The 24,052-nt window shown below is 29.8% G+C and overlaps 1 protein-coding gene across 7 annotated transcripts; it reads right to left on the bottom strand.

Moving 5' to 3' along the window:
* Positions 1–7,083: 7,083 nt before the first annotated feature.
* On the bottom strand, positions 7,084–13,689 carry LOC114255766 (dnaJ protein homolog 2). Of its 7 annotated transcripts, none has more exons than XM_082916485.1 (9): positions 13,560–13,628; positions 12,287–12,400; positions 11,425–11,679; positions 11,021–11,186; positions 10,779–10,917; positions 9,539–9,672; positions 9,301–9,443; positions 8,357–8,555; positions 7,084–7,603 (listed from the first exon to the last, which is right to left on the bottom strand). In XM_082916485.1, the coding sequence occupies exons 3-9, from the start codon at positions 11,572–11,574 to the stop codon at positions 7,281–7,283; spliced, it is 1,254 nt and encodes a 417-aa protein (XP_082772611.1). In that variant the 5' UTR covers positions 11,575–11,679; positions 12,287–12,400; positions 13,560–13,628; the 3' UTR covers positions 7,084–7,280. The 7 variants fall into 7 exon arrangements, with proteins under 7 accessions (XP_082772611.1, XP_082772614.1, XP_028051088.2 ...); XM_082916488.1 differs by having other exon boundaries at positions 11,425–11,606; positions 13,560–13,583; XM_028195287.2 differs by lacking the exon at positions 12,287–12,400 and having other exon boundaries at positions 11,425–11,606; positions 13,560–13,689.
* Positions 13,690–24,052: the final 10,363 nt, after the last annotated feature.

The raw sequence follows: 24,052 nt of genomic DNA, 5'->3' as shown, positions 1-24,052 counted from the left end.
ATTAAACAATTGATTCGAAGGGTGAGATTGTTCAAATTCGAAGTTATGAGTTAGCTGTTAAAGATAAAAGGAAACAAAGTCAAACAGTGTTAAATACAAAAAGACTTTGTTTATATTAAAGCCAAGATGATTACATTAAGTAACCCTATCTGGGTACAAATTCAAGCTCATAAAAATAAGGAATAGAATAAATAACAAGGTCATGAAATTTTGTCCAGCAATGGTCAATAAATTTCTGTTCTTTCTTTATTATGTCTTCTATCTCTTCTAAAGTTGGTTGCATAAGCTGATGAGCTCTCACTTCATAATAGAGTTCTTCTGCCTTCGCTTCGAAAGCCTCTTCCCTCGATTTTTGTTCCAATTCATCTATAACCAAATCATCCCAGTACGCAGAATCTTTATTCCTGAAGTCATCGAACTCTTCGATAAAATTCTCTGCTTCATACTGGGCATGAATTCGGAGAGATGAAAGTTGATCCAGATTTTGGATGGTGATCTTAGAATTCTGATGCCAGTAGAGGAGCACTGGGAGTTGGTCCAAAAACAAATGAAGCTCTGCCTGGGCAAGAGGGTTGAGGACATGACCCCTAGTTAGGACATCACAAGCCCATTGAAAGTTCTTAAGAGGAATGTCATCCTCAAGAACATTGAAGGGCAGGTGGGAGAAAGCCGCGAGCAAGAGTTGAGCTTGCTTTCGCTCGGCTGGAGAAGGGGGTGACGGAGGTTGGTAAGGTGAAAAAACTTTGTCCATTGGAAGGGCAAGTCTTAGTTTCTCTGTCCAGGAAAGAATGGGAGAAGGAGAAGGAGAAGATGGTCCTGCTTCGGAAGATGGGAAGAGAGTAGATGACTCTGCTTCAGAAGACAAAGGGGAGGGAGTAGATGTTTCTATCTCAGAAGATGCAGAAGAGGGTGTGGATGCCTCTATTATGGGAGATGGCACGGGAGCAGAAGGAACAAAGGCATTAATGTAATCAAGCCAATCAGAAGAACAAATCTTCGCCTTCTTGGCTAAGAATGAAGGGGTATACCCTTGTGCTTCTTCTGGACGCCGGGTAGGGTGCATTATCTTTGTAGGCATGGAAGAAGTATACCAAGCCACAAGCAGATTCTCTTCCAAGCTACGTCGAAGGTCAATGGGCACGTAAGGGTAGACCACTGAGCTTCGAGCGTAGGAGGGAAACTCCAAGGGGTCAGTGAACTCAACAAAATGGTGATTGATTCGCTCCCTTAAATCATAAGTCTTAGGAGTTGACCAGCTTGTCCAGCCAGAAGCCCCAGAGGGTGAAGAGGTTACAGTTTCATCCCATGCAGAGGTCTGTGAAGAAGAGTTTCCTAAGTCCATATTTTCAACTTGTCGAAGCAAAGGCTTGAGAGTAGTTCGGTCAAAATACAAAGGGAGCTTAGGGGAAGAACTCTTTGTGTCTGTAAGTTTGTAAACCAAGGGATTAAAGGCAATGTGTTCGTAGTCCAAAGGTTTATAATCTGCAAAAGCCTCCATTACCTGAATAGAGAAGGGCGAGTAAAGGTGGCTAATGAATGCGTGAAGATTCTTTCGAGGAGGAATAACTTCACTCAAAGGCTCTTCATATGCTTGATCAGTAGTAAGGGAAGTTGATGCAGCCATAGCCTGTTCGAATACTAAGGTATTGGGATGTTCAACGAGTTAATGCAAATGATCACCAAATGGATGACGGTTGTATTTCCAGAATTTGGACTCCATACACGATCTAGAGGCGCGGGAAAACTGTAATCCACTAATATCACCAAGTATTGGGTATATTAGTGCGGGGGGTAATGTTGGCTACATATTTTGTAAAAAGCCAGTTACAGTTCGACACGTGGCAGAGTAAGGGTAATAAAGGGAGGTTATTCAAGCCTTTGATCATGATCGTACACGTGGCAATAAATATTGGTCCTCACATGATCTGAGTAACACTAGATCAATAACGGGATGCAAGATGACATATCTTCAACGGTTACTCATATTCAAATTCAAGTACAAGAGGGAAACTCAACTGTCAGTGATGGCGTAATGGAGCTACTTGTAAGGAAGCATGATCAGCGATCATGGAGGAGCAGTTCGACGGTTCGAAGTGCAGTTCGAAGGTCATCACTGACGAGTATAAATAGCAGGGCAGCCCCAGAAAAAAGGGGACTCAGATCATACAAATCAGTCATTTACTTCATATATTTTCTTTTCCAGTCTTTTACATTTCCAGTCTTTAAATACCTGCACTTTAAATACCCGCACTGCACTTCGATTCATAGGAGTAGATTCAAGTAGATTCAAGTAGATTGCTGTTGTAAACCTCTCTGAGGCTGAGTTCGGACCATTGTAAGTGTTCATTTTTATGAAATACTTCAATTGTTCTTTGTATTATTGTTATTTCTATTAACTTCTCCTAAGTCAAGCCACCAGTAAAAGTCCTCTTCATTGAGGCTGAAAAGAACTAAAACACAATCGTCTGATAATTGGTTGGCAATCACAATTTCTGTAAGGACTGATTGATCCTTGCTGGCACGCTCACATTCACAAAAATACCCTTCGAAAAGCCAAAAAGCCAACAGTAGTATTGTGTGTTGACATAGTATTATCATGTTGAATATTAATAAATGAGTAAAACTGTCAAAAGAAAATGACTACCATCATATCAATGTTGATAGTAGTGATATGTTATGATTCAAAGTTCTATTGATTAACGACGATCTGATTTTCTAGAGTAAATTCTATCTGTGCCAAATTGGGAAGTGAACATGATTTGTTGCTCAAGAATTTGAAACCAAAGATTATTTCTAGCTCACTCAAATCTACATTTATTTTTTCTTTTTAAATTTTTTTGTACGAGAATATAAATTGACTAGTCAGGTGTAAGGCATGTGAAATGAACAAGGATGAGTCCACTTGATTATGATAAATCGTTTAGTATGGTTTTTGTTTTTTGTTTTTTGTTTTTTGTTTTTTGTTTTTGTCCTTGTTTTTGCTCCTAGTATGTCTCCCATTAAATGCTACAATTTAACTGTGCAATCTCTTTACATGTATTGTGTGTTTTGGAGCTATTTGCAATGCTTAAAACTAAGAAAGCTATTGAAAGCAAGAAAGCAACTAGCTGTTTCTAAAACAGGAGATCTATCACATATTTTGAACCATACATTAGGTCGTGTTGCCATCTTCTTTAAGATTTTTTTTTGTCCAAGATGCAAAGAAGAAAGAAAGAAAGAAAGAAAGAAAGAAAGAGAGAGAAGCGAAAAAGCTCATACATCAGTCAAAATTACAGAAATTTAAGAATAAAAAAAATATTTAATAAGTTTTAAATGAGTCGGTGTGAATTATTAAAGAGGGTAACTATATATCACTGGATAAATTTCACACCTCCTGAACAAATGGAGTCAGATAGCAAATGCTATGTGTACATATAGAATGTATTATATCAAGAAATTAATGGATTCAAAAGTCACTTTTGCAAAGATCTAAAGTAATCATTAATGTAGTGAAAACCTACTAACAAGATAAAGATTCCATTGGTTCTAATAATTTTTCCTAAAGAAGAATTCATGTAACCGATCATATTTAATGGGATTTAAGGCTTAGTTTGGTGGTATAATATCATTTTCATATGCAAATAATTGTTGGAGTTTGATCCGACATTCCACATGAAGTGTGAAAGTTGTTAAAAATTTCAAAAACCAAAGTGAAAATAAATCATGCCAACAAAAAATGGAAAAAGATTAGGCCAAACATTGGTGGTGAAAAGAATTGCTTTTGCAAGATTTTGTAACTTATTCTTTCCCTTGCCCAAACATTAAGGCTGTGTTTGGTTGTGAATTCAAAACGTGATTCTACACGTGAACTCCCGCTTCACGTTTGGATAGGATGTTCAAAAGTTGATTCAGCGTGTTAATTCAAATTAGATTTTGAAAATCCGTTTGGCAGCTTGTATCTCCACTCTCAAATGACATCAAGAAGAGAAGGAGAGAAAGAAAACCATATGTGTCCACTTAAAATATTTGATACTTGGAAAAATACTTTCAAGTAAACCAATGCGCGTATACATTAGTATGTAAGGTGTTTAACATATATCAAAATTACATTTCTATTTTTTTTTTTTTTACTACAATCCCATAAAAAAAATTAAAAAAAATTCTAGAAATAAACTTCTATGCAATTAATTGGTGCCAAGAGAAGGAGATTTCAAAAAATATGGGCAAAATTTGCACTTCTAGACAACATTAGAACCTTTTACATATAAAAAATTAAAAATAAAAAAATGAAACGATGACAGGCTGTGAGAAAATAAATCGCAAATAAATAAATAAAGATAGATAGTCCAAAACTTGTGACAAACTTAACAAATAGTTTTGTTAGACATTTGTCATTGCAAGCACTATAGATTGGAGAGTGCATAATAAACAATGGTTACCAAGTGTTACAAGGTGTCATTGATGTCTCACCTCACTCACTCATAATTGTTTACTCACCACACACAAACTTCCAATTAACTTCATACAATACAACTCATATGGACGTTAACATGTTACTTCTCGTTTGTAGTAAACATGGAAAAATAAAGGAAATTTAGAGAGGAAGGTGAAAGAGCAAATAGAAAACTACAAAATAATTATACATTTGAGAAAAGGGTATCCAATTAGACTTAGGTCTCATTTGGGAACAGGCTAATTTAGTAACTTTTTAGCTATTTGACTAAAATATGAATTAAAAAAAACTAGTATGTTTGGGATGACTTTTTGATTTTTTACGAAAAGATGTGCAAAAAGTAGAGAGAAGAGAGAATCTTTGACTTTTTAGTATGGGTTATTGGCTTTTTGGCTAATTTAGTAACTTTTTGACTTTTTAGCTAAAAGAGAAGGTTCCCAAACGAGGCTTTAATTTAATTTTTTTATTTTTTATTTTTAATATAATTTTAATAGATATATTTTAGGGTTTTTTTTTTTTTTTTTTTTTTGAATACTCTGCCTTCTGAGATTGCATTCCCATAGATGTGTTGGTGCATTTTCTTGGTAATTTTAGTTAGTCCACTAGTTTATAGGTGTATCTTACTCTTATTACTATATTTTTTCTATTATTTATTTAGATAAACCTTTTTATCTTTGAGATTTCGATGTACGTCTTACTCTTTTGTTTATATTATTTTGGGAAAATTTTTATGGTATTGGACTGCCTAGACAATTAACTTAATATAATAACTCTCCTACATTATATAACTAATGATATTTCTATATTCATGCTTTGATGTTTATAGCTTTGGACAAATTACACTTTACATCTTGTACTTTACACAACCTCACTTAATTTCCTAATCTTTTTAATTGTTTCAGTCAATTCCTTACATTTTCAATCAATTACAATTGAGCCCAATCAAATAAGGTCAGTTCAAAAATGGATGAAAAAAAGTAAATGGAGGCACTAAAGTGAGATTTTAATAAAAATAGAAGGGTTCTAAGAACTAAAGTTGAGGGGCTAAAGTAAAATTTCAATAAAAGTGCAAGGGTGTCATATGTGATTGATACTATCACGTGTCTGTCCTTCACCAGTTTTCGCAACCCCATTTGGATCAAATTGCAATTTGACTAAAAAATTAGAGAGTTGACTGAGATAATTAAAATATTAGTGGTCAAAGTGAGATTAAATATAAAATGTAGAAGTTCAAACTAATTTTTACACAATAATTTAAGAAAATGTATAACGTAGAGACATTATCATAAAGGTACACTTGATATGGATTCATAAAAGTTTTAATCAAGAGAAAAGACCAACTAAAAAGTTATTTTTAGGGAGTTTTTTTTTTTATAAATCCTATTTCTAAGAGTTTTATTCTGTCAAACTCATATTCTTTTTAACTATTTTATTAGATCCTATTTGAGATAAAAAAAACTAAAACACCTTCAATCTCTCATTCTCCCTATTAATGTTAATATTTAATATTGATTGTTATAATGTTTTGGTAGTTTCCATACATCAGGACGTTGACTATCATTATATTCATATTAATTTAAAATTAATTTTTGTCATTGTGTTGTCAATTATATGATGTGAATATTCACATCATGTACATGATGTAAATATTCATACTAAAACATACGAATGTGAACGTTCACATCACTTTATTAGATGAGAGAGAATGTTCATATGTTGTGAATAAGAACGTGTTGTTAATTAAAAATATAATGAACGTTATTTTTAATGCATTGTCAATTAAAAATAAAAAGGTCCATATGTTATGAACATTCACATCACTACATTAGATGGGAGAAAATTTTTCTGAAAGGTGTTGTGAACATTCACATCAGATGAGAGAGAATATTCATATTATTTTCAATGTGTTATCAATTAAAAATATATTCACATCAGATGAGAGAGAATGTTTACATTATTTTTAATGTGTTGTCAATTAAAAATATGTTCACATTATATAATAATATAAAATAATAATATCAATGTTATTTAATTTGTGTATAAAATTTCCTATGCCTTAGTCTTTTTCCGTCTCTCTCCTCCCCTCAACATTAAATAGAAGGGCATAAAAGTCTAAGAAAATAGTGTAAATCAAGAAAAAATACTTTATGAAATAAAAGTATAAATGCATGGGACTAAGTGGGTTAACAAATTCCTTCATGGACTTCTTGGGTTAGAAGACTGCTAAATGAGATTTACCAATAAAAATCTCTTATTTTTATTTACTCATTATTACTCTTGAATGAAACTTCTTTATTGAATTAGATTAATGCTTGGGACCCCCTTAAAATATAATCCCTTAAAATAAAATCCAATTTCGCTCCTATGTTTCGACAAAAGACATTTTCATGAAAAAAACATTTTTTTGTAAATAAATAAATAGATAAGATCAATATATTTCATGTTTTGTTGCAATCCTGAAAATTATAGTGTTGGTTGCAGTCATAGTGTGAGTGGTAGTGGTGGTGGGTAAGACAGGTAGTTAAATCCAAAAATTTAACTGAAAGCATGGACCTCATACAACACTGAAGAATCTTAACAAAAGGGATATTCAACAGCAAGTTTAACCTAAAAACAAAGTTTTAAAGTAAAAAGGCTGAATCATGGAAGAATAAAATCCAACAACCCTGCACTCCCATTCATTCTATATAAATATAACAATATAAATCTTGAATCAACTGTTTAAATGTAGTAAGAAATATAAATGAAGACAATTGCAACAGATAAATATGTAGCTAGAACTCTAAAATCCAATTTCACAACAAAGCATAAACACCACCTACCTCCTAACGCAGAGAGGTCATCAGCCTTATTGCTGGTTACAAGCCATACGATGCATAGCTGGCTCATCGTCATCATCATAAGCCTCACGCTGTTGGTGCCGTTCCTTCCACCTCATCTCTTCCTCAATGTTGACATCATGCAAAGTGGTTTCCTCACACTCATCCAACATCATATCCGATAACTGCTTGTTTGGACTCGGTGGTAGAATTGCCTCTAAAGCCTGGAACTTGTCGGGGGAAAGAAATCCGGATTGTGGGAAATCCACATTGAAGTGGATGAAAAGCTGGCCCTTCATGAATGGCCTCTGGTGGTGTGGCATTCCCTCATTATTGATTGCCTTGGACTGACCTGTATTGTGAAAGATATGATGAACAAATATAGATTACGGGTTTCATGGAAAGATCAATCCAACAGAAAATGGGTAAATAACACAAATAGTCCACAAAGTACACTATCTATTTCAGTTTGGTCCCTAACCTTTAATTTGTATCAAATTCATCTCTAAACTTTACACATTAATTCAGTGTGATCCCTTCCAATAACTACTGTTGACTTTAGACAGAAAATGCTGATATCATGCTTATATCAAGCTTTGAAGGGTATATCTAAGCCAAATAATATTTGATCGAACAATTGACAAAATATTAGGGTTTGACACAGCACACAAAAATTGGTGTTTTGGGGTTGGATTTTAAGGATTATCTCAGCATATTAGACGAACAACGGATACAAATTAACTTCTTGTTGTGATAAGGGAGAATCAGAAAACTAATCCTCATCATTACAGTATGTACATCAGTTTTTAAAAATTAATGTGCTTGCATATGTTGAATTCTTGTGTTTGCCATATAGTTTAGTGCCTTTTTTTTTTTCTTTTAAATCCAAAATATGGGTCGTATATTATCTAATCAGCATTTCAGTCTACAGTTCATGACAGCTATAGGAGGGGACCAAATCGAATTCACGCGTGAAGTTTAAGGATGTAATTGAAACAAATTAAAAATTAGAGACCAAAATGAAATAAGTAGTTTACTTTATGGACCGTTTATGTAATTTACCCGAAAGAAAAAAAAAAAATCACGATGCTCTTCAGTCTTGTACCAGGCTTGATGATCTCGCCAGGATTTGATTTGATTAGGAGCTGTCTGCCATCAAGATGAGTTAGGGCAAACTGAAACCCACAAAGAGCTTCCGTTAAGCTGAGTGAGTGTTCTACATAGAGATCATCAAACTTCCGCTTGAACTTGGGGTGCTCCTTTTGATGCAATACAAAAACAATATCTCCCGTAACTGTATCAGGCTGTGGACCACCAAAGATAACAGAAAAGGTTAACAAATGTTGCTGCTGCAAATGAATCAACAATCACAAGAACAAAACAAATGTCAAAAAAATTGAACTTTCATCAGTCATCGGTAAGAAATTGAAAGCTGCATGTTTTGGCATTCTTTTATTAAGATGTGGTCGAAAGACACTCACGCAACATTCAAACCAAACTACGATTTTCAACACCAGATAGAACTTAAAACCATTCTCCAGTCCAGTGTAAAATATGGTTACCAGGTTTTTGGGAGTTGGACATGATTTCATGAAATTTCTGTGTTGGATAAGATAGAAGGATGAGTATCACTATTGAAACCCTGAGCAAACCAGTCAAGGCCAGTTTGTACAGCACAACACAATAAAAGAAGTCGGCTTTGGAGAGACGGAAATAATGGAAGACTATATAACTCCCTTTAGTTTCTTTGGTTACCTAAACTCTTGGGTTACGAGAGAATACTTACTTTCTTTCATTGCCTAGCCTCTCGGGTTGTGAGAAATTTTCTTTTGTAGGCTAGGTTTTGGTGATTTCCTTGTTTGATATTTTCTTTCCAAGCCCACCTTAGTCTAGGTTGGTTTTATGTGTCTCTCTCTGAGAGAAAGTTGCCACTTGGTGCATCTCGAGTCTCATTGTATATTTCTTATTTTTGGCAATAAAAAGCTTGATTAAAAAAAGAGAAGAAAAAAAGTAATTCAATAAAGATTGTGAAAATCTAAATTTTCTTACAGCCTCGTCAGCTTCTCCCTTGAACACAATCTTCTGACTATTCTGCATCCCTTTCTCAACATGCACCTCTAGCACTTTCTTTTCCTGGGTGACCTTGTTACCTTTGCATTGTGGGCATCTATCTCTCTCACTGATGACCTCTCCTGCACAGTTGAGAGACACAGCCAAGAACTTGAAAAAACAGAAATGAAAGGAGACAGAACAGAAATTGCGAAAGAAGTATGTGTTTGTTTAGCACCTGAGCCTCTACATTCAGGGCAGACATGCTGCATCTGTTGGATCATGCCTGGTGCTATCTGTCGTTTTGAAACCTTCATGCCAGTACCATGGCAGCCATAACATCTTCCAGATGTATCACTCTTAGATCCTTTCCTGATAAATTATAAATACAAATCAAAATTCAGTCACAAAAACTTATCACAAAGTTGAGCCCCAGCCAACGACCAAAAAAAAAAAGTGACAAAAACAGATTACGCAGTTAAATAGGCCTTGTATCTCACTTTATGACCACTGAAGAACAAACTTGTTCAAAGTTGTGATATAAATATAGGTAAAAGTTCTTTACTAAAATAACAGTTTTTTACGAAGTAAAAGTAAATCCTGAATATTTACTAAATTATTAGCAATGAAGTTAAATATCATAAATAATTCAGCAGCCTGCCTAACATCGTGCTGAATTTTTTTTTTAATTTTTTATGACTGATGAAAATTGCTTATTGTTATATAGTTAGTGTTAATAACTGTTTCAGGTACCCATGCAATGTTGATGTCATTTTTCCTCCATTTTTGTTTTTGCTCTTATTTTTTCCCTCTTCTATTTATTTATTCTTATTCATTTATATGATTTTTGGGGAGGCTGACGGGATTTGTGGGATGACCAACATCAGCCTTTCCACTTCTTTCGAAGGGGGTTAAAAAGATCAAACAAAAACATTTCACGTTTCTAAAAAAAAAAAAACTACTCTTCCTTGTACTCCTAGCCTTTGTAGCTAAGGTCACTTACTTTAAGATGCTATTCAAATATGAATTAAGCCACAGACAATCACACCATATCTTTAAACATGACAGTATATTTTTTATTTTTCATCAGATCCTGACCCTAATTATAAAATTTAAAAAAAAAAAGAGGGAAAAATAAATATATTAGGAAATATCATTAGTATCAGGATTTGCTATACATGCATCATGCAAGTGTTCTCAATGCTTTTACAAAAAACAAAAACAATTTTTTCTTCTATATAACCATCAATGTCCACAAATCACCACAACGATTTTAAAACAAGGACCACATGTTGATTAAACCAGACTGGAAAGAAAGGTAAAAATATGTGCCATCCAGCAGCCAACTTCATACATGCACCCACAGATTAATCCACATTAAGATTACCTTACAATAATTAAATAAATCAAAATGGACCAAACAAACATGACCAATAATAGTATAAAAATAGAATAATCAGCTGAGACAGAGATCATACCCTTTACATTTCAGGCAGAGTCTATTTCTCGAAAGAGAGAGCTTCTTACTTGTTCCATTATACAAGTCCTCTAAAGAAACCTTTAGACTATGCATTACATCTTCACCCTGTTTCTTTCTACCTCTTGAACTACTGCCTCCTACAAAATTTGGGATCATTGTAAAATAGTAACAAGTCAATATAAGAATACCAACAACCAAGCCAAAATTGAAGAAAAAACTAAATAATTAGTAGCCTCGCACCACTAAAAGCTCCACCACCAAAAAGTTGTTCGAGTATATCGAATGGATTATCAGAAGCACCAGCTGCTCCCATTCCCTCTTTAAGGGCATCTTCACCATATTGATCATAAATTTCTCTTTTCTCTGGATCATTAAGAACTTCAAAAGCTTGAGCCAGCTCTTTGAACTGATTTAGAATAAAAACAAAGTGGTAATAAATACTAGATGTTTACAGAAATGTAATTGAGGTACTAATCAAGATATAACTTTGTACATTGTTATAATCCATCTTAATTCTAGGCTTTTGTTTTTAAAACAAAAATATATTTGATTTTGATATCAAGAGCAATGTGGCCATGGGATAAAAAATTTCCAACATGTCAATGAAGCATCGCACGATCTATGGTAATAGTACATAAATTCACCTTCTCGGGATCTCCACCTTTGTCAGGATGGTTCTTTATAGCAGCTTTTCTATATGCCTTCTTGAGCTCATCTTGATTTGCACTTTTTGAAACACCAAGAATCTCATAGTACTGGGTGTTATCACTTCTCTTTGGAGCACGCCTAAACATTATGGAAGCCCGTCAATGCAATTGCAGATGAACTACAAATCAAGTTGCCAAATTTAGCTTCACTCCAAGGTAGAGTAGGAAGAATTAATACTGTGATCTTAATAACTGCAAGTCAAATAATTCATACTAGATTTAGCAAGAAGGAAAACCCAAATACTAGCTAATATGTATAAACACTAAAAAAATAGCAAGAGCTAACATTATCCTTTTCCAACTTTAACTCAAAGCCACTTTACTAATGATATATACAGCAAGAGCTGGGTACGTATCTCCTTTGGTGCATTTATAAGACTATATGGGTACGGATGCAATGGGTACGTCGATGCAATACAATCGAAAAAAGTTAGGATACGGGTGTGGGTACAGTTAGGTACGTTTGTAAAAAATGTTTATTTTAAATTTAAAGTAATGTAAAAATTAGTTAAATGATTCAGGTTGTTACGATCCAACCTACAATTCAAATTTGATGCCAAAACTAAAGGTATAAATCAAAATTAAATATCATTATATTAAATAATTTATAAACCATAGCTTAATTTTTAAAATCACGTTGAGCATAATAATAATAAATAAAAAATTCCACAAAAACTAATTTTTACCTTCGAATTAGAAAGTTAATGAAACTAATCTTATAAACGCACCAAAGTAGATACATTCCCTTTTTCCAACTTTAACTCAAAGCCATTTACTAATGATATATAACAAGAGCTACCATTCTGCTCCCAATGAAGAATTCTGCTACAATTAAAGCTAGAATCCCAAGTCTGCATGCCAAACATTTGTTGGAAGCCCACATCACCACCCGCAAACCATTAGCGCTATCTCACTTTATTCACCATTAATAATTCATGAAACAGCAAAAGCTTCAAGGAATGTCAACACCATCCAAAGTTCCAAAAGAAAACCAAATTCGATTCCACACACAAAATTTGAGCAATGCACTCTTATAAATCTCCATTCATGAAAATTAAAATCTTGTTCAAAACTCCTTTAGCCCTATCTACCAGTCTACTTAATACATTCATCAACATAGCAGACAAACACAGAATAAAAACCAAGAGCGGCATACATGCACTCCTCCATTATGTATCCCATCTAATTCAAGGTTCTTTTTGGCAATGAATTCAAAATGCTTAGATTAAACAGCAACAAAACAAAACAAATTGTAGAATCTTTGCATGCCTTTAACTCATTTAAAACCCTAAAAGCCCAACTCTGAATGCATTTTAGGGAAATTCTAATATACACCTATGTAAAAAGGGTGTACCATATGCACCCCTAACTATGTCATTTTCTTCTTTAGTTATAATCAAATTTATTCTTTAGTTATGACATTATTTTAATTATGACTCATGAGTTCTATAGTTATGCCTTATATTGTGTTTAGTTATGACCTTTTTTTTTTTTTTATTTTTTTAATTTTTTATAGTTATGACTCAAAAAATTGAAATTTATCATTTTCCCTTTCAGTTATAAGGTGCACACCCTCACCATATTGTTTCCCTGCATTTTAATGATCTCCATATCTGCTATCCTTATCAAGGACACATCAAAAACTAACATTAACCATTGAAATAAAAACTCACCAATCAGGACAGCCTCTTCAACTAGAGATAACAATTGTCTAACTATCTATTACACACTCCCCACCAAACTAAACATCATCTATATTCAAGGAGATAGGGTAACACCATCTCAAAATTTCACAGAAATTTTACTCAAAACCCAATTAAAACACATAAACGTAACCTGCAAATCAAAGAACTCGATAAAAAGAAAAGGAACAAAACCCAATTTGATTTGAATTTAGAAAAAAAAGAAGATTTAAACCAATTAAAATCAGCAATGTTTTCACATACATGAATCTAAACAACTGTAGCACCATAAAAGACTACGAATCTCAGATACATACATGTGAAAACAAAGAAAAGAACATGCAGAGAATGAATGTGATATCAAAAGAATTGAAGAGGAGATTCACATACCTTGCTTACTAAGAATTCGAGAGAGAGAGAGGGTTTGCTTTGTGATGAAGTAGTGGGATTTAGGGGGAGAATAAACGATCAAGAATGGATGGTGACATAAGTGTCTGATTTGGTCCCACTTAGCAAGACTGCCTTAATTAAGAAGTAAAAAAATAGTATAATTACATTTGATGTCTCCTATAATGAAATAAATTCCAAACAGCCCCATATTTTTATGAAATTACATTAATATTTTTTTATTAGATTTTAGGGTAAATTACACTTTGCTCCTTTTATATTTGGTCATTTTTCTACCTTGGCCCTTGAATTTTTTTCCTTCTATTTTGACCCTTAATGTTTCATGTTTTTTTCTATTTTATTTCTAAAGTTAACTTATGTTCAGAATTACACAGAAAATGCAACATTAAATATCACATAATATAAAAAAAATATTATTATATTAAAATTTGAGTTTGTGTTAGATGTGTAAGTTACATAATAAAATATTTTTATATCACTTGACTATCAATGTGTCATTTTTTTATCTAATTTTATACATAAGTTAGTTTTGAAAATAAATTAGGAAAAACTTGAAACATAAAGAATTAATGTGAGAACAAATAAATGTTAAAGGTCAAAATAGAAAAATAGAGAAATAAAAATGGGACAAACAAAGTATAATTTATCCTAGATTAGCCAAATAAAAATGGGACAAAGTATAATTTATCCTAGGTTTTAAATAAGAATTAAGTGGGAGGAAAAGTTTCTATTGCATACCTTACACCCTTTTAGTTCACATTAATTTGATTTTTTTAATTTTTTTTTTTATCAATTCACACTATTAACTTTGAAATAATATCAAAATATCTTGATTTTATTCAATTTTCAAATCCTAACCCTAACTCTTTTCCACCACCACCATTCCATGACACTGCACCACCTCTTATTCCCCTTCTTTTTCATTATTTTAATTTGGAAAATTTTCAATTCAATTGATATTTTAAAAAATAATTACAAATAAGTGACAAATTTTATAAGTATTAATTATTAAAATCATAATCTTTACCATGAAATTGTAATAATTTTTTAGAAATACCAGTGTACTAATTTCTCCTTTTAGTAATTTTATTAATTTAAATTTTGCACTTTTAATTTCGTTTTAATGTAGTCTGTCCTTTAATTGTCATTAATATTTTGAACAAAAAACAACATGAGCAAAATTAGAGGACTAACGTGAAATTCAAGAAAAAAAAAAAACTATATGAACAATAATTGCAATTTATTCATTTTTTTGGTTATGCAAAAATAATTAAAAAATTTATGTGAGTTACACGTGACTTTTTTGCCCAAAATACTGACAGGATAAAAATAAAATTCAAACTAACAAAATTCAAATTAGGAGAATCAAAATAAAATTTAAACATCACTCAACTTACATAGACAAACAATACTCAAAATATAATTTTGGATAAATTAAAAACTTGCCCCTAAGATTTTTTTAAAATATAGATTGTCCCCATATAATTTTGGAAATTATAAAGACTCCTGTAACAAAATTTGTCATTTAAAGAGTTGATAGAAAAATAAAATTCTTAACTATCCTTTTACGACAATGAATTACCAGAATTGCTAATTGAAATATATTGCTAAAATCATTAAATTTTATTAATTAACTTAACGATGAATTAATGAAAGGGATTATTTGTTATGCAATTTGAAATTTTAAGGAACATAATATAATTTTCAAAGTCACATAAAACAATTTGTATTTTAAACAAATTTCAAGATATATTTATAATTTATCTTATAGTTGGTCTCTACACCATCTATCACTTGACACTTGTAAAGTTGTTTCCCAAAAATCTAATAAAAAGTATTGACTGACACTATTTTAACCAATGAATATTAGTTGTGGTACAATATGGATTTATTCCGGGAGCAAAAAATAATTTATCCTACAACTTAAAAGTTAGATTATTTACACGGAAACCTCCTAAACTAATGAGAAATATCTTTGATCCTCTAAACTATAAAAGTGTAGAAATTGATCTTTTAAACTAATCTTTTAAACTATTGAGAAATATCACTTTGATAGTCTAAATCATAAAAGCGTACAAATGGACACCCAAAACTTTAGCATATTTCAATTTAACCACTTACGTTACACATCTTCTAAATTATTAAGAAGTATTACTTTGATCATTTAAATTACAAAAATATACAAATGGACCCCCTAAACTGTAGCGTGTTTCATTTTGACTCCTTTCGTTACTGCACGGTAAGTTAAACCAAACTTTTAAACTTTTTTGGAAAAAAAATATCTTTTAGCACTCTTTACAATTTCATTGTTATTGTTTCTTATTTATTTTTGTTTAAATATAAACATTCATCCATTATTATTGTTTTATTATTGTATTTTTAAATATTCTTTGTAAATATATTTTTATAGAAAGAATATTTAAAAATAATAATAATACTAAAAAAAATGAGAAAATGAGAAAAAATAAAAAAAAGTGTTATTGGGTGTTATATAGAGTGTTGAAAGATATTTTCATCTAAAAAATATTAAAATTTTAGTTTAACTCATAGTCCCGTAACAGAAGAGATTAAAGTAAAATATATTAATAATTTTAAATTTTTATTTATATATTTTTATAATTTAAGAGTCAAAATGATATTTCGTAATAATTTAAAAAGTTAGGCCTCGTTTGGGAACAGACTAATTTAGTAATTTTTTGGCTATTTGGCTAAAAAGGTAGGTAAAAAAAATTTGTATGTTTGGGATGACTTTTTGGCTAATTATGAAAAGATATGCAAAAAGTAGAGAGAAAAGAGAATCTTTGACTTTTTGGTATGAGTTGTTAGTTTTTTTGACTAATTTAGTAACTTTTTAACTAATTAACTAAAAAAGTAAGTACCCAAACTAGCCTATGAAGTTTACTGAGATCAAGGTAAAATCTGAGACGTCCATTGTGAAAGATCAGACGGCATTAATGTTTTGACAAAACATGGGCTGCTTCTGCATAAGAATGAACGGTGGTTACGTGGATGTTGAAACAGGCCTCCCGTGTGGTCGCCTTTGACTGCTCGACGACACAACGTCGTTTTTGGCAGGGTAGTGTTTTGGCCTATACAAGTTTAATTTCCATTAATTTTGAGTAAAATGTCGTCAAATTTATTAAAATTATATTGATTTGTATCAATTTGTATCATTTTATTTGCTAATCGCAGATTAAATTTTAAATTTTATAATTTATATTTAAAATCGTTTCGTTCCATTATAATTAATATATATATATATATATTAACTTCTAATAAAACATTAAAGTAAAATTGAGTGTGACAGATATTTAAGACATAAAATTTGTTACAAATTAGTAGTTATATATAAATATAAAATAAATGTAAAATTAGTTTATGTTATATATATGAAAAATATTATATAAATTAGTGTTATATATTATGAAAATGCTTGATAATTGATTAAGAATATTCTTTAATCCGTCGTTCCGTCCCGAACCTCGATTTGGTTAGTTGTAAATCCTCCAATCCTCATTTAATTTATAATTTTAGTCTTGAACCGTCTGAACCGTATTATGTACACACACTCCTAAGTTTCATTAACCATTGATAGACGAAAGTATCACATTATAATTTAATGGATTAATTGAACTTAACACTCTGGGGCGCACAAGTCTTTGGGCAATGCGCTATACTCCTGTCGCAAAATTCTACGAACCTTGTTGTGGACTGGATCTAGAGCCCACTTTTTACCTCGGTGGGGGTCCCTTCCTTTAGGTTAGGTTAAATCTAACTGCCAACGGATTATTCTGGAGTCAGGGCCTGTGAAAGTTATGATGCCCCCACAGAGCTTTCTTTTTTGGTTTTTGTTCAAAATTTTTTTTACACTTAACACTTATATATATATATATATATATATATATTATTTATCAAAATCTTTAGTCATTTTATTTTTAGTTGTGACAATTAATTAGGGTGCTTAGTTTCAATTTTCTAAATTTAATTTTCTGAATATTCAGTTTTTTGTTTTTCGTGTTTTTTTGTTTTTAGTGCATATTTTTAAAATTTTAAACAATTTTTTTACTTTTTTAAATGCACCTTACTTTGATGTATTTAAATAGTAAGATATTTGTGAAAAAATAATTTAAAAAATTAATAAATACACAAAAATATGAAAAATGTACTGAATTTTCATATATATATATATATATATATTGTATTTTTAGTATTTAGTGAAATTTTTTAAGATTTTTTTCACAACTATTATACTTTTTAAGTATATTTATGTGTTTGTCTAAAAATTGCTTAAAATATTAAAAAAAATCATTTAAAATAAGAAAATATGGATAATAAAAAAATAAAATTTTCTGAAAAGTGTTTTCTAGAAACCTTTATGTTAGGTGTGTCTAAAAATTGTTTAAAATATTAAAAAAAATCATTGAAAATAAGAAAATACAGAAAATAAAAAAATAAAATTTTCTGAAAAGTGTTTTCGAGAAACCAAAAACCAACAAGTTGAATATTTTTCTTCTTAAATTAAATTGTCTACCATTAATGAGATTGACATAAATTGAAAATGTAAGGACAAAAGTAAAATTGTAATAAAAGTGTAAAAATTTAAATAAGATTTTGATAAAAGAATAAGGATGCTAATGGGAGGAAAAAAATCTCACATATATGACAAATTCTATCAACCCTATTAAGTTTATATGGACAAAAGGGTGATGTTATAATTTAATTGAAAGTGTGAACGTTGACGGTAATAATTGAAATTGAGAGATCAAAATAAGATTTTAGTGAAAGTAAAATTAGTCCCAACTTAACTTTAAAGGGTTGTTTGGAATGACCTAAATAAGTGTATTTTTTGTCTTTTTATGAAAAAATATGCAGAAAAATAGAGAGATGATGTGATAAAAAAAGATAAAAAGATAAAAAGTGTGTACTTATTTAGGGTAGCTAAACTTGGCCTAAATATAAAAAATTAGCTATGACAATTAAAAATGAAGAGATTAAATTAAGATTTTAAGTATAATTAACCAACAATTTATTTGTGTAACATTTTCTAACAACTAATCATATCTGAAAAGCAAATGTCAAACTAATCCGAAAATCAAATGTAAACTTAACTTCCGCCTTACTTCAAATCATTACGATAGCATGGCCATATTCACCAACCCCCTCTATCTCTATCTCTACATCATAAGTATAAATAATAATGGAAAAATATAGTATCGATACAAAAAAAATTATAAAATAATAAAAATATAAATAATTTATGTATTAGCATCACCACATTCACCAAACCCCTCTGTCTACATGCATAAATATAAGTAGGACGAATTACAGTACCAGTCCCTATAGTTTGAGTCTTGGATCCTTAACTATTCAATTGTGACACATTTGACTCTAAATTTTAAATCTTGTAAATAAGAATAATTGAAAATACTATTACTCAATTTAAAGGACAAATTCGTCAATTTAATAAAATATAAACTAATTTAACAAAAATAAATGTCAAAAATATTTTTAAATTTTTAAAAATTATTTTTACCCACCAAGATAAAATTATGTAAAATTGATAAATCTTTTACACGTTTATTTATTTTTTTTACCAAATTAATTTTTATTATATATTTGGGTGATGATCATGTAATGAGTAGTTGTTAGGCTTTAAATGTATAGTCGACATGCTTAGTATATGAAATGTTTTTAGTTTTGAATTTTTGATTTAATGGATTTGTTTAATAATGATATAAAAACTGTCGCCATATTTGATTTTTAGAAAAATAAAAACTAATTTAATGAAAATAAAACAACCACTTATTACATGATCATCATCCAAACATATAATAAAAATTAATTTGGTAAAATAAATAAATAAATAAATGTGTAAAAGATTTATCAATTTTACATAATTTTATCATTGGTGTGTAGAAATAATTTTTAAAAATTTTAAAATATTTTTTGACATTTATTTTTGTTAAATTAATTTATATTTTATTAAATTAACGAATTTGCCCTTGAAATTAAGCAATGGAATATTCAATTGTCCTTATTTGGAACAAGATTTAAAAATCAGGGTCAAATGTGTCACAATTAAAATGTCAGGGATCAAAATAACACAAGTCTCAAATTATAGGGACATTTAGTATAATTCGCCCATATAAGTGATAATAGCAAAATATAGTATCAATACAAAATAATTATAAAATAATAAAAATATAAATAATTTATGTATTTAATTGTGTAAGTAAATAAAAATATATGAATTTTGAAAATTGTCTTCTATTCTTGAATATAAAATATATATATATATATATATGAAAACAATATCTAAAATGTATTAATGAACTTAATTTTTTTTATTAAATATAACGCCTTTCATTGGCACACTTTAAAATTGTATCATGTGAAAAAAAAAAAAAAAAATTATTTGTCATTGTTGTTATTTTGTGTTCTTTTACCTTTTTTAATAATAAGTTTCCTCCATATGTTGTCTTCTCTCCTTTTGTATTTATTCTCTTTCGATGAAGATCGTAAATATATGATTCTTCCATATGTTGTTTTCTCTCTGTTTGTATTTATTCTCTTTTGATGAAGTCGTAAATATATGAGAGGGAGAGGGAGAGGGAGAGGGAGAAGAGGGGGGGGGGGGGGGGGAAGGAGATGAAAAGAATATTAATAGAAGACAATATTTTTATATTTTTGAAATTTTATAGTGTAATTTTTGAAATTTTATAGTGTATTTTTTGATTGGACAATTATAGTTTAATTTTCAATTGAATATCATTTCTAAAATTGTCTTCTTTATTCTTGAAAAAAAAGAGAGAAGTAAATCAATGCCTAACATGCATTTGTGGAGCTATATTAGCAGATTGTTTTACTATTTTTTTTAAATAAACTATTTTTAGAAAATAATTTTGAACTATTTTCAAAGTTCTACACAGAGAGAGAGAGAGAGAGAGAGAGAGAGAGAGAGAGAAGAAGAAGAAGAAGAAGAAGAAGAAGAAGATGAAATTAAAAATAAATTTGTTAAAAAAATTGAAATTGAAAGCAAAAAATAAAAATAATACTTATACATGTTTCAATTACAGGAATTCATAAAAATTTGTGTTCATATCGTTGCAGTTTTACTAAATATTTGTGTATAATAATAAGTTAATTTATTGTCATTGTGATTTTCTACTTGAATTCATTTATCTGAATTGTAAAAATAAATTAATTTACTATTTGCATGTATTGTGAAAATTAATTCATTGTTAAATTTGTTAAGAACGTCACTTTTGAATTTATGTTGCTTCTAGTCTTTAAATATATGGCATCAAAAGAGAGTTTTTACACTATTATTGAAAATTCATATGTACATAAAATTAAATTTTGAACACAATCTGTATATAGTAAGAATATAAAACTAGTTCTACATAATAGTTTTGTTGACTATGTTGCGATCACATGTGAATTATTTGTTCAGTAAAAATCAACAATCTCACATTTGTTCACGTAGATTATTTGTTTGAGTTATGTTGGGGATCCTAAATAAATTATTAAAATTTTTACAAAACCTCACATGGGTGTGGAATCTACACACATGATTTGTGTGGATCTCACACCTATGTGAGAAATTTAATAATTTATTTAGCGTACATAGCATTTTTCTATTTGTTTTTGCAAGCAACTTCCTTTATTGATTATTTTGTTGGTAAGGAAAATTAAAGTCCACACTAATTATCCATCATTGGGACATAGGCCCTCTTTGGTAGAACTTATAAGCAGCTTATTTCAGCTTTTAACTTAATTTAAGCTGAAAACATGTGTTTGGCTTAGCTTATTTCACCAATTTATAGCTTAAATGAAGCTAATTTTCAACTTATTTGGAAAGTGGGTCTGGGGATGCTTAAGTTTATAGCTTAAGCGCGTAGCTGAGGGTTTGAGAGGTAAAATGACTTAAATGCCCCTCACCATTTCAAGTTATTACCAATGTGCCACGTATATAAGCCAAACTCACTCATTTCTCTCCCTCGCCCGAACCAGAGAGGCGATTTCCGACGAGAGAGGTGATTTTTGGCGAACCCTAACTCTGTCTGTCTCTCTCTGTCTCTGTGTATTTGGATTCAAATCTAAAGGAAGACAATCAATTGAGAGTGACAATCACCGCCCTAGAGAGGCTCGTGGTGGCGAAAGGCGACGGCATGCTGAAGATCTGGCCTTCGTCATGACAGCCTCCGTTGCGATCTAGCCTCCGGCAAGGTTTCTCTGTGTTTTTATCATCGCAATCTGAACCATCGTGATCTCAGAGCTATGGTCGTAGTGATGATCAAAGATGTTACAAAATTCTAGGTTTATCATCGCGATATGAACATTTCAACCATCGCGATTTGAACATTTCAACCCTAGCTCTCTCTCCCTCTTCGCGATTGACGCCGGCGTGACAACAGCTCTTTCTCTGTGGATCAATCTGAAACCCTAGCGCCGGAGCCAGGGTTTTTAGATTAGTTTTTTTTTCCCCAGTGTTTTTATAATTAAAAATAATAATAATTAATGAATAAAAAATAATAATGCTAATTAATTTATAATGAAAAAATGAAAAAAGAAAATTAATTAATGCTAATTAGGCCATTAATGAAAAAAAAAAAATTTTACTATAATAATATTTGTCAAATAAATTACTAAAAATGAATGACTATAATAAATAATAATAAAGAATTAATAATAATAATAATAATAATAATAATAATAATAATAATAATAATAATAATAATAATAATAATAATAATTGATGGAAAAAATGATACTAATTTTAATAACTGATGAACAAATTAATAATAATAATAATAATAATAATAATAATAATAATAATAATAATAATAATAATAATAATAATAATTGATACTAATTTTAATAATTGATGAGCAAATTGATAATAATAATAATAAAGAAAATAAATACAGATATAAATAATTAAAATGAATATATAAAAAATAATATGTAATGAAATCACAACATTAATATAAATTAGAACATGAATATTAATTTTAATGAATTAATAAATTAAACAAAATTAACACAAAAAGAAGAGAAGAAAAAAAATTAAAAAAAGAAAAGAAAATAAGGTGAAAAAGAAAAGAAAAGAAAATAAAATAAAATGAAAAAAAAAATGTATTATAAATGAAATCATAAATTTTATATCTTATGAAAAATAATAATTATACAGCAAAAAACTATTTTACAGCTTATTTACCAAATACTATTCTGCTGTTTAAATCCATAATCTCACAGCTACACCAAACAGATTACCAACTTATGTTCACAGCTGTAAGTTATAATCTATTAAATTATGATCTATAATCACTTTCTCACAGTTCTACCAAACAGTGCTATAGTATAAGTGCGATTTATAACTTCTCTCTTTTCTTCTTATATTTATTTATTTAAAAAAGAAAGAAAGAATGTCACTATCAAAATATTTGATATAACCTTTTCTTGTAGCATATAAAACAAAATTAACGTAAATGAACTAAAAAAAACTAAATAAAGAAAAGTTGGGAAGAATACTTTTTTTTTTTTTTTTTTTTTAAAAAAACTTTTATTTGTCTACTTTCAATTTGTATTATCAGAAATTCCTTATAGCTCGAGTTTTCCTTGTCTGAATTGGCTCAAACCCTCGGTGAACATACATCTCACCAACCTAAGCCACCTCATCCAGAGCCTAATCATCAAAAAGTTTGAAATTATAAATTAACCCCCAAAACTTGAAAAAATTACAAAAAATAAAATAAAATAATAAATAGTTATTAAAAAATTATATTTTCGTATAAAATTAAAATTAGTATCTATATGCGTTTAATTACAGCACTAAGAGTTAAAATAAAAGATAGTTTAGATTATAATTTTGAATTAGAAAATGAGGTAAATAGATTAAATTCTCCTTTGACTATTACCTCGGGACAATCTATATAATAAATTATAACCAAAGAATTGTTAGTATTAAAAATAAAATATCATTAGAAAAGACAAGTGTAGATTATCAACAAATTTTTTTGCAAGAATTGATATTAAATTAGATCCGTAGACTCGCAAAAGGAATTGGTATCAAAGCTTGGTTTCTTGACCTTGCCAATAACATTTGTATAAGTATTAAATATAGTAAAGAAGTAGAATCTGATGGCTTAAATAATAATACTTCTTCACAAATAATAATATAACAAAATAATACCTTAATTAGACTATTAAAAGAAATTAATGAAAAACTTAGAACTAAGCAATTAGAAATAATAAACAAAGCTAGACATTTTATGCAAGATTCAGAAAAATAAGTAGCCATTTTTTAAGAAAACAAAAAGAATTAGATCTATATCCCTATCCATATAAAAGGAATAATCCAGGGGAATCCTTTGAATTAATTTTACCTACAAACGAAAAAGATAATGGAGTTAAGTAAGTATAATTTAATAAAGTTGGAAGACATGGTTGAAAAGAAAATGATAATGAAATAA

The sequence above is a fragment of the Camellia sinensis genome, chromosome 2 (genome assembly GCF_055761805.1).
Source record: "Camellia sinensis isolate YWXY chromosome 2, ASM5576180v1, whole genome shotgun sequence".
NCBI classification, from domain to species: Eukaryota; Viridiplantae; Streptophyta; class Magnoliopsida; order Ericales; family Theaceae; genus Camellia; species Camellia sinensis.
Note: the sequence above shows the minus strand (reverse complement) of the source record. Positions and strands in the feature narration are given on the sequence as shown.